General features: G+C 38.4%; 1 protein-coding gene across 1 annotated transcript; it reads right to left on the bottom strand.

The window, feature by feature from the left end:
* Positions 1-1,288: 1,288 nt before the first annotated feature.
* Positions 1,289-9,807, bottom strand: tmem47 (transmembrane protein 47). Its single transcript, XM_065246725.1, has 3 exons — positions 9,397-9,807; positions 2,956-3,096; positions 1,289-2,560 (listed from the first exon to the last, which is right to left on the bottom strand). Exons 1-3 carry the CDS (start codon positions 9,620-9,622, stop codon positions 2,382-2,384), a joined length of 546 nt encoding a protein of 181 aa, XP_065102797.1. The 5' UTR covers positions 9,623-9,807; the 3' UTR covers positions 1,289-2,381.
* Between the last annotated feature and the right edge of the window lie 1,760 nt (positions 9,808-11,567).

Raw genomic sequence — 11,567 nt, forward strand, 5'->3', positions numbered from 1 at the left:
TTTTTGTGTGAGCATATCAGTGAACACCCTTGACCACTCAGTGAGTTTCACATCTTTGTAAACGAAAGTTTAATGCATTTTAGGAAGGATTGTTCCAGTGCACCTATGCAGGCATTGTAAAGGTACGTGGTAATACAACAAACACCCAAAAATTCTCAGGCCAGCATCATATGTCCAAATTTCAGTCAAAACCGTTCTATTTCGTCATTAACAAACTGAAAACAGGGGTTTAAGTGTAAAATACCAAACTTGTCCTTTAAGGTTATAAAAGTTCATTTTGTAAGGTCTTTATATGTCGTGTGTGTGTGTTATATATATATATATATATATATATATATATATATATATATATATATATATATATATATATATATATATATATATATATATATATATATATATATATATATATATAATGCATTTCTGTCAAGAGATCCTCCTAAAACTTACACAGTGCACCTTTAAAGGATTAGTCAATTTTCTTTAAAAAATTCCAGATAATTTACTCACCACCATGTCATCCAAAATGTTGATGTCTTTCTTTGTTCAGTCAAGAAGAAATTATGTTTTTTGAGGAAAACATTCCAGGATTTTTCTCATTTTAATGAACGTTAATGGACCCCAACACTTAACAGTTTTAATGCAGTTTAAAATTGCAGTTTCAAAGGACTCTAAATGATCCCAAACAAGGCATAAGGGTCTTATCTAATGAGATGATTGTCATTTTTGGCAAGAAAAATAAAAAAGGACCTCCGGTCCTGTGACGAGCTAGCGCGACCTCACGTAAACGCGTAGTGACGTAGAGAGGTCACGTGTTACATATATGAAACGCACATTTGCGGATCATTTTAAACAATAAACTGACACAAGACATTAATTAGAATCATTCGACATACAACAACGTCGGAACGGTCCTCTTTCTCCACACTTTGGGGCATAGTTTCGCATACGTCATCTGTGACCTCTTGACGTGATGATGTATTACGTGAGGTCGCGCTGGTGCGTCACAGGACCAGAGGAAGACAAGAAGTTGTGGATTAAAAGTGCATATTCTTCTTTTTCTTGCCAAAAATTACAATTGTTTTGCTATATAAGACCCTTATGCCTCGTTTAGAATCGTTTAGAGTTTTTTGAAACTGCAATTTTAAAGTGCATTAAAACTGTTAAGTGTTGGGGTCCATTAAAGTCCATTAAAATGAGAAAAATGCTGGAATGTTTTCCTCAAAAAACATAATTTCTTCTCGACTGAACAAAGAGAGACTTTACTATAAATGAATATATCACATCATTCTTTTTAACTGTTTATTGGTTAGTATATAAATTAGTACAGAATGTCACAACTGCGTTCGGGACAGAAAAATCCCAACAGAAGTCACACAATCGCTCAAAAATGAGAAATTCATTCATACACACTAACGTGCACACAATAGATTGACTGTGCTAAGAAACAACCGTACAGTCTGTCTTAACTTAAACTACCTGTATGGATACATATGCAAAAATAAGACTATGATCATTCAGATCTCAGTCAAAAACTAGTCTATATGCAAGGCTTGGTTACACCACAGGACCTACAGTAGATTTTACTACAATGTAAAGTATCTTTCACTAAATCCCTTATAAACTGAAAATGAGCGATGCAGGCTTCGATGTAGAGATATGCACAAAGAAACCAATGGTTGCCATTAAAAGTAATAGTATATGTGATGTGTACAGTATCTGTGCTCAACATCAGTTTCATAATAATGGTTATGCTTTGTGAAGTGATCTATTGCTTTATGTCCTGACCAGCTTCACTTTGATAACTTATGTTTGGCTGCCAGCCCATGCAAATGTAACATCTGTCATCTTGGTGCCCACAAAAAGTCTTGTTTTTTTTTCACAGTGAACCGTGCAGTTGCTAATATCATTTTATGAGAGTTTCATTTTTGCCTTTGTAATTTACATAATTCTGTCAATAAGGATGCTGATTCTCTCCCAGAATAATTTTAGATCCCGTAACAGATGGAGGTTTCCCTACTGATCGTATCGCTCACTGGCAGTTTTCCTGCGAACATAAGAGCCTGACATCTGGAGTCGGACGCTCATCCGACAGTGAGATGAATATAAGACATGTCGGTATGACCCAAGGAAGGCGAGTTGATCATAATGACAGACTAAAAAAAGAATCAAATTGTAATGATGGGGTTTAATTGCATTATTATAGGCTGATGTAAAGGGATAAGAATTAAGGAGATTTCATCTGTATCTAACAGCTTGCCATTGTTCTGCACTCTGTTTTTGGAAAGTCAAGTTCAGATCCTCAAAAATAACAAATGTTCAGTGCACAAGCTGCTATGATAACAACAGTGAAGTGGACGTTGAAGTGCATCGTGGGTAATCTAATAGTAATCTTCATAGTCTTTGGGGTTCAGGCAGTAGAGAATCGCTCCTCCGAAAGAGAAGATGGTGGCTCCCCAGGCCAGACCGTACCCCCAGTTAAATTCGTGGTATATTTTCAAACTGATGGTCTCGATGAACTTGATGGGATACAGCACCAGACAGCAGGCTTGCAGAACCACTGTGAGAAATGGAGGAGAAAGTTGGCTGTGAAATTTCCAATCATCAAAGAAACAAAAGTAGGTTAAGAACATGAATCAAAAATTTAATCCTCAAAGTCTCTCATTAAGAAAAAGCGTGAAGACTTCAAAGAAATGTCTCTTTATACACATTCACAACAGGGATGACTGATTACTAAATCGGCTGTGCTGTGGCTTGGAAAAAAACTGGTTTGATGCTCTGTGAGGGGTGGATGCAAAATAATGCTTTTGCTATTTCCTGGTCCATTACCTACGGCGGTTGTGTCGTAGAGCCAACAGCACATTTGAAATTCATAATACATGAACCCTAATTTAATGTGCCTGCAGAACAGAAAAGAGAAGCCCATTAATGTGTGCATGTGCGTGTCTACGTCACCTGCAGCAAAGAGCATAATCGCCACCGGTCGGTAGAAACGTCTTCTGGAGCGAATGCATACAGACACGAGAGCCACCAGGAAGGAAAGGAGGATAAGGAATGCTCCACCCAACAACAAAGCAAGTGTGGCAATCTGCCAATCTGTGTTATATAAACACATAAAAAACATCTTTAGTACATTGGATGCAATATCGTCACCATTAATAAAAGCACAGAATACATTAGTTATAGCAAAGTTATTCAAATTGTTTATTTCTGCAATAATTTGTCATAAAAATTGATATGATCTTGAAATGCATAACACAAACAAACAATCATGTTTGTACTGTACACACTAAGCTTCCTGTAACCAGACCTGCATAATGTTACTTTCCATTCTTCTCCTTAAAAGCATAGAAGCAGTACCAGACCGCATTTGCAGATTTAGTCTTAACATAAAGTGATGAACATCAATGCTTTTAGAGGTATTTTTATAACGTTTCTGAGCTTTGTGCAGGTCATACATTTTTAATCTTAGGTGTCAGTAGATCTCTTTTGTTCAAGGCAATGGTTCACCTCAGGGCGTTGTCTGGTGACTATCAAAATTTAGTGTTTTTCATTTAATCTTTGAAACCTTTTTGTTACGCATTTGGCAGACGCTTTTATTCAAACCAACTTAAAGTGCAGCTATACATTTTTTATCAGTGAGTGTGTTTGTATTCCCTGGGAATTGAACCCACAGTCTTTGTAATGCTAATGCAAGGCTCTACCAATTGAGCTACAGGATCACTGCATATATACACTTTTTCAACCCTCCATGGTAAATGAAAGTCTATCAAACTCTAAAGGGCTTTTAACCCCAGGTTTTTCTTAACTTTCTAATTCTTAATGGAATCCTGTGTTATCTGTTTCACATTTCACCCTGTTCATATAGGCTTCTGAAATGAGGTAGGGCTGGAATTGAATTCGTCCATTGAGAATTGATTAGATCTTTGGAAGTTGTGTCATTTTGCTATTTGCTAATCACTGCTATCTTTTCCTGAACCCTATCCATCTGCCATACCTCATAACCGGAAGTAAAGAAAGATCGTTTGGAGGAGTGGAGGAGATTTCCGTTTTTGGTAAAAGATTGTGAGGGTACATGAATTTGAATAATGAGCTTCATAATTTTTTTTTTAAGTCATTTGTAAAAAAAAATACCACAATATTCCCCCCAAAAAATTTATTTCAATTTCATTGTTACTTTAACTTTTTTATTGGCATATTTGCAGTGTCTGATTTAAATTGTGCACTGCCGCTTTAAATAAACGCTTGTCTACCGCTTCCACATGAGGTTTTAAGCCTTCAGGGATGTCTTTTAACTCTAATGCTGCATTTACACCAGCCGCGCTAGAGGCGTCAAGCGCAAGTGATTTCAATGTCAAGTCAATATGAAGATGCATTGACGCGCGTCTGGAGGTCTCGCGGCGCGAATGAGGCATTTAGCGCAGCGCGGTAGATGCGGTTCCGCCTCATGCGCTCGTCCAGTTCGCGCGTTTGGTGCGAATTGAGCATTGCTGCGGGAAACGTGTGAGTTCAAAAATGTGAACTTTGGCGGAAAAACGTGCCGCGTTAACCAATCAGGAGCTTGCTTTAGTAGTGACATAATTACAGAAAGCGAGCGGAGTCGCAGAAGCCCCTCCCATGACGCGAATTTCCGCGTGAATGTCTCGATGATTAGAATTTCACCCGCGAATGAAGCGAGTACACTCAAACTGTTCAAGCGGAAAACTAGGTGCGGTAGACGCAATTTTGACGCCTCAAACGCGGCTAGTGTAATGTGGCATTCACACCAGACGAGGAAGAGGCGGCAAGTGCGAGTGATTTACATTTTAAGTCAATGCAAAGACGCGAATAGGCATCCTGCAAGAGGAATGTGCAAATTGAGCGTTGTCGCGGGAAACACGCAAGTTGAAAAATTGGAACTTTGACAGATATTTGCCCCGTGTTAACCAATCAGGAGCGTGCCCTGTAGTGAGGTGATTACAGGAAGCAAGCGAAGCACCTCCAATGACGCGAATTTCCACGTGAATGTCTCAAATGACTAGAATTTCACTCGCGAATGAAGCGAGTAAACTCAAAATGTTCAAGCATCCAACTACGCCCGAATAACACGTTTTTGCTGCCTCTACTGCAGCTGGTGTAAAACCAGGGTAATGGTGCATTCACACCGGACGCGAAATAGGCGACAAGCGCAAGTGAATGCAAAGATGTGAATAGGCAGCCTGCGGCGTGGTAACAAAACATCAATGGAGGACAATCATCAGCGCTACACAAGACATCTTCGTACTTTTACAGGAATTAAAAGGATCTTGTTTGAAGAAAGTGAGTGAGGAGGTCAAACTATCTGGTAAGTTTACTCAATTTAAGCTATAAAAGCCCCTCCCATGATGTGAATTTACGAGGTGAATGTCTCGAATGACTAGAATTTCACGCGTGAATGAAACTTATAACCTCAAAATGTTAAAGTGTCCAACTAAGGTCTGGTGTGAATGCACAGTCATGCCCTGTCGACACAGACAGGTATGTTTTCAAAAGCGTAACTTTTATTATGCAGTTTGGCTGTCCATCCACATGCAAACGCAGTATCAGGTGACTGAGCTTTTATAAAAACTCCTGCCAGGGTGAAGATTTTTAGAAACTCTGGTTGCAGCATTGTCGTGTAGCCGGTAAAACCAGAGTTTTTGGCCTGTGATGTGCTGAGGGGAAACTCTGCAATGATTGGCCAACATGGCTTTACATTCAGATATGTATCGCCATCTGTTGGTTTGGCATGATATGAAAGTGCTTCATACTAGGTTTTTACGGGTTTTTTTTCCATGAACGAGGGAAAATACCTGTGTTGGTGTGGACTAGGCCTAATTCAGGTGTTTTTACACATAGACCGTGATGTGAGGTACGTGCTCTTCAGTTTCTGATTGGCTGTCTGTTGCTAAGCATCAAAACATTATAGCTTCGTTTCACATTGTACACGTTTGGAAGCTAACCCTGCTTCAGAGCATGGTTTTTATAACCCTAGCTTAATTTTCAGGATTTAGAACGAAGATAACCTAGCCTATAAGTTTTATGTTTTCATTCAAGCAGAGTAGACTGTGTTTGTCTATAATTGAGCCTCAAATGAAATGTAATGACCAATCCACGGTTAACATGATGTGCCATTAAATCTCTTGAGACTCGACTCTCATCTACTTTAAATGCCAATTACCTCTTAAAATAACCGTTAATATTTAACTTTTTTTGAACACATACTGAAGGAATGTCTGTACATGCATACAGACTGGCCAACAGTAACATGAACACTTGCATCTTGAGTTTCGCAACAGTGAACCTCTGTGGGCTGCAATGAGCTTACAGGCTTCTCTGGTGGGCTAAATGGGGCATCCCGTAATATATTCCCCCCTCCTTTTTTATCTCCTTCTGTCCCTCTTGCCTTTCATTCAAGCACTCTGAGAGTCTCAGTTAGAGTATAGTCTAGAAATAGCACCAAATCCTCTATGGAATGCAGGCTTGAGGTGAGGGGGGCTCGTTTGAAACAGTACGCTGTTTCCATATCGGATGACATGAAAATAAATGTGTGGAATCTCACATACACATCAGGACTCCTGGAGAATCTCATTATAGGTGAATTTGGCACAGTGGAAGGAGTTTATAATCTCAGGCGAGTGACTTGCAAAGTTTCTTTAGTTAGACTGTGATTTTTTTTTCATTTAATGTGACAAATAACCATCTGGAATAAATCTGAATACGAGTAAAACCACATGATATGTTTTAAGGTCAATATTCAAAACAAGGGAAATTCATTAAATGATGACAAACAACATACGCATGTATTTATGAAGTAAACCTGCTTATGTTTACATGCTTATTTACATCTAATAAGGGCTGATTTACTTTCTATTATGATTTATGTCTACAAGCATGCAAACAATTTATTGCAACATCTCTCATGCTGAAATAAATTACAGACTGCGAGTCTTTATAACTGTCATACGAGTTACGCCACAAAAAAAAAACAATAGTAATTTATCATGAAAATGGCTTGTTGTTTTAGGCTTGAAATTCCTTTCCCTAACCAATGTTTTATTTTACTATATAAGAGAGTCCAACTACAGCAAACACAATGACTTCTTGAGCAACTCTGTCCTACAGGATCATGTTTACAAAGAATTTGACTGTGACTGTGTTTTGATTCGGGATTGATGGGTTCATGGAAATAAATCTAAAATTGGTTATTATTTCAGAGATTATTATTTCACAATGAGATGCTGGAGAACTTGGTAAAAGAATCAATGTCGTCATTATTTGATAAATGATTTGCTTACTGCAGAAACGACAGCATTTAATAATACATCAAAAACACAAGTTCTGAATCCAATCAAGAAAAACTGTTAATAGAAACAATTTAATCATCTTGGGAAAACAATCTACAATTTTCATGCGTGAAAATGATCTGTTCGATTATTCAAGTCAAAACATCATTTTCTGAGAAGGTCTGGAGTATTTCATCTTCATTCCACCCAAAAAACGCTCTTTTACCAAATAAGGTTTGAGATTCTGATTTATAAATACATCCGTCACTGCAGGAAGTTGGATAGAGATGAAAACTTATTTTTTAGTTATGATCTCAAACCTGACCTCTCTGGATGTCCATCGAACGTCTGTTTATCATCAACAAGAGTGACTCTGCCCAATTGCCCATGCATACAAGAAAAGGATTTTGCGTGACTTTAAAGTAACCTTGAGGTCTTTGTCAGAGGGATCTTAAGTAGAAAGAAGCTTATCCAAAAAACCCTACAGGGCTACAGATGGAAATGAGGATAGCAGATAAAAATCAAACATTCATTACTATAATCTGTTTTTCAGCAAGCAAGTGCCTCATGGCAACTTCTTTTAATCTGATACCATGATGAGGAGAAAAAAGAAGGCCAATGTCACAAACAAATAAGCGAATCCCATCAATAAGACATAATGTCTCCACATTCATTGCCATCCTCAGACACAGGGAGGGATTTCAGTGCATAGTGCATTGCACGGACGATCACACGCCCCTATCACATTTAACCGCCACCCCTCTCCGGTCAAGCATAACATCAACACTACCAGCGTCTCTCTCACACTCCTGCCATATTCCTGTTGTTTGCTATTCCCGCCTCCTGACTTCTTGTTTCTGCGTATGCGTGCATGGAAAAGGGAGTGTGTTTACAAATTTACAAATCTGTGTTTTTAACTTGTAAAAGTAACATTTATGATAAACTTATATCAAAGGAAGAGAGCCAATATTCTGCTCAAGAAGGTAGTGGAGTCGGCCGGTAATTGCAAAGCTAATGAGATTTAGTTTAATGCACACTGCATGACACAGAGAAAACACAGAGGAAATGGAGTGACTGATTACAAAAAGCCCAAAATCAATAATGCGCTGCGGAGGGAAACAGCCATTCACTCAGGCTCTTCATGACTTTATATGGAGTCTAACTGTGCTTTTTAAAAACGGCAGGACAAGGTCCAGAGCCAAACAAGCTGTCAGCACAACACACAACTAAGAAAAACATCTTAAATCCTAACTGCTTGTGGCCGCCCGAGAGTACAGCACAAAAGAACGGACTGACTGATGGCTCTGGATCTGAAAAGGTAAAAATGTTATGGACTGCTCCAAACAGCAAACCTTCATGCAAGCCAAAAAAGGAAGTTTCTTTCTCAGTGCAAAGTGACATTTCTAGAATGCGCCACTTGTTTCCTTGGTAACTAATCTGTCCACATTTGGGCCTCTGGGGAGCTCTCCTCTCAAAAGTTAACCTTACTCCTTGGCCGGTGAGGGGACTATAACAAAGGCTCATTTTGTAGACAACAAAAGCAGAATGAAACCCCAGCTGGACCACTGAGTCCATCCCACATTCCCACATCATCCAAAAGCCCTTCCACTAAACAAGCTGGGAATAAAACACAGCGCCTGATTAAATGTGATAGATCAATATCAATAAAATTAATGATGCCTTCTTTGCCACAATAGTATCTGTGAAGACATTCATCTTGACTGGATAGTTGTTTTTTAACCACAACAAATTCAATATTCTTTTCAAACTTTTAGTTTAAATGCCCTTTCTGTTTGATCCCTTTTGTTTATTGTAATCTGATAAATGATTGTAGGTAAACACAAACTGTAAATTAAGTGTAAAACATGTTTTTTTTATTTTTTATTTAATGATTTGCTTAAAACAGCACAATTTCACCTATTAGTGATAATGATGAATAGGGAGCAAAAGGTCCCTTGTGTTCTTTAAAATCATATAGGCTATACTCCACCAGGGCCATGTAGCTAAACCCAAATAAAGTTAATAAGACTGCACCCATTTTTTTTCTCACCAGAAACACGTTATAAGAAAATGAATTTAACAATGCAAAGTTATAAAAGTAACGGGGTCTCACCGGTCCCCAGCGTGCTGCTGCACCGCCATTTCTCCGAGGCTACGGGCTTCCAGCACGACTCCCATAGAGACAGGTGGTACTGGTCATCCGCGGTGACCCACGCCGGACTCAGCACGGCCCCGACATCCAGGCACAGCGCGAGGAAAACGCACACCAGACCCACCAACTTCAGGGGCGTCAACGCCGACACGCGCACTTCCTCCGCGCCGCTCACGGATGAGGCCATGTCGGCTGGATGCGCCTGTGAGGATGAGTGAGATTGCGGGGACGATGATCCCACGAGTCGGGATGCGTTTTCAGCTCTTTCGCGATCAGTGTTTTGATGTTCGTGGAGCAGCTGCGCGTGAGGGACGCGTTTGCAGCTGCCCTCGCGCTCCTGTTAATAACGCGACTGCACTGCACATTACTGAAAATCCCTGCTGCACCTGCAGGGTCCTAGTGCCTAGACAGTCAGAGATCCCATGCCATGAGCCTCCCATCTAGGCATAGTTCTCTTATCTTTTCTGTTTATCTTTCTCATTCTTTCTTGCTTTCACAAACACAGAGCAACTGGTAATCTGTGCTATTTCAAAACATAGATAATGAACCATTTATCAGACTAATTAGTGCATGATAAACATAAACACAAGATGTTAACAGGTCTTATATTGTTGGTGCCTGTGTGATAAATTGCTTCGGATAAAAGCATCTGCTGAATGATTAAACAGAAATGGAAAATGTATGAATGCAATCCAAAATGTGTGTATAGAAAAGGAAAATCATTAACATATTTTATTGAATGCTAGTACTGAATGGTGTGCAGAGATGCCCAAAATGCTCATTCTTAATATAAAGAGATTTATTTAGTCTCTTCTAAAATATAAATGAGATGTGTCTTGGTACAACAGAAGCACCATTAAACAGGGACATTTCCTTTACTGATATCAAAGTATGCTCCAACCAGAGGGAAATTATTAAGCAATATATATTTATTATCCCCCATATATCCTTGAAAAGTTTCATCCAATAAGGTGCAGGCATGTGGGCCGCCTGAAACTATATTGTTATAGGAAAATCTGACAACAAAGACCTCAAATTTTATGAAAAACATGACCTTGTAGTAGGATAATATCTTTAATTCTTTTTTGTTCAGTTCACAGGACATACAAATGCATGAAAACTACAGATTCTTCCTTAAAAGATTAAATACAATTTTTTTGTGTTTTCATCTTTTGTGTTTTGAGTCTGATTAACAATATAGGTAAGAAAATACATGACGTGCCTTAAGGTGTAAAAACATACTGGCATGTATTCAATGTGTGCTTAGATGCCTTAGGGCGCAGACAACAATTAAGATCATGTTTCATGTCTAAGTTTCATCTAAACCTTTCAAGGAAATTTAACCCATTTGTATATTTAATTCTTATTTAATTCATAATTTCAGTATTTTCCACACACTTTACACACACATACACTATACTGTATATAATTCCTATATAATTAATGCATAATACAACATATACAACATATAAAAAATAAAGGAATAAAATGCATCCAGTAAGCCAGTGGTTCTCAAACTGGGGGCCGGGGTCCCTAGGGGGGCTGCAAGATGGTGCCAGGGGGGCCCAGTTTTATGACATTTTATAAAATAAATTAATTCAACATAAATAAACCTAAAAACATAAGGCTACTAACAACAAACAGCACTACTTTGTATAATTTAATATGTTTTGTTTAATTAAAATGTTGCGTTTTAGAACACATTTGTGATTACTTTTCCTTTAGGGGGGCCACGAAGGAAAGCTCTGTACACACGGGGGGGCCGCATGTTGAAAAAGTTTCAGAACCACTGCAGTAGGCTACAGATTGTCTGGATCATCATATCCTATCAAAAAAAACTAAATCAAATACTTTTTTTAATTTAATTCATGTATTTTACTTTAATTAATTCACTTTTATTAATTTAAGAGACTAGTTTGCCTTAAATCATAATTTCTGCATGTATTGTGACCCTTCTAGTATGAATATAACGAAATATAAACAAAAGCAAACAACAGGGGAGACATAAAGTCACCCAACAGAAAATATAAAAGTCTGAGCCCATGCCAAAGATGGGATTAAAAATTAGGATTATTCCATCCAATATTCATGTTTGTTTCTAAAATAGCCTACATGTAAAACATTAGCATTGT

Source organism: Paramisgurnus dabryanus, chromosome 11, assembly GCF_030506205.2.
Source record: "Paramisgurnus dabryanus chromosome 11, PD_genome_1.1, whole genome shotgun sequence".
NCBI classification, from domain to species: Eukaryota; Metazoa; Chordata; class Actinopteri; order Cypriniformes; family Cobitidae; genus Paramisgurnus; species Paramisgurnus dabryanus.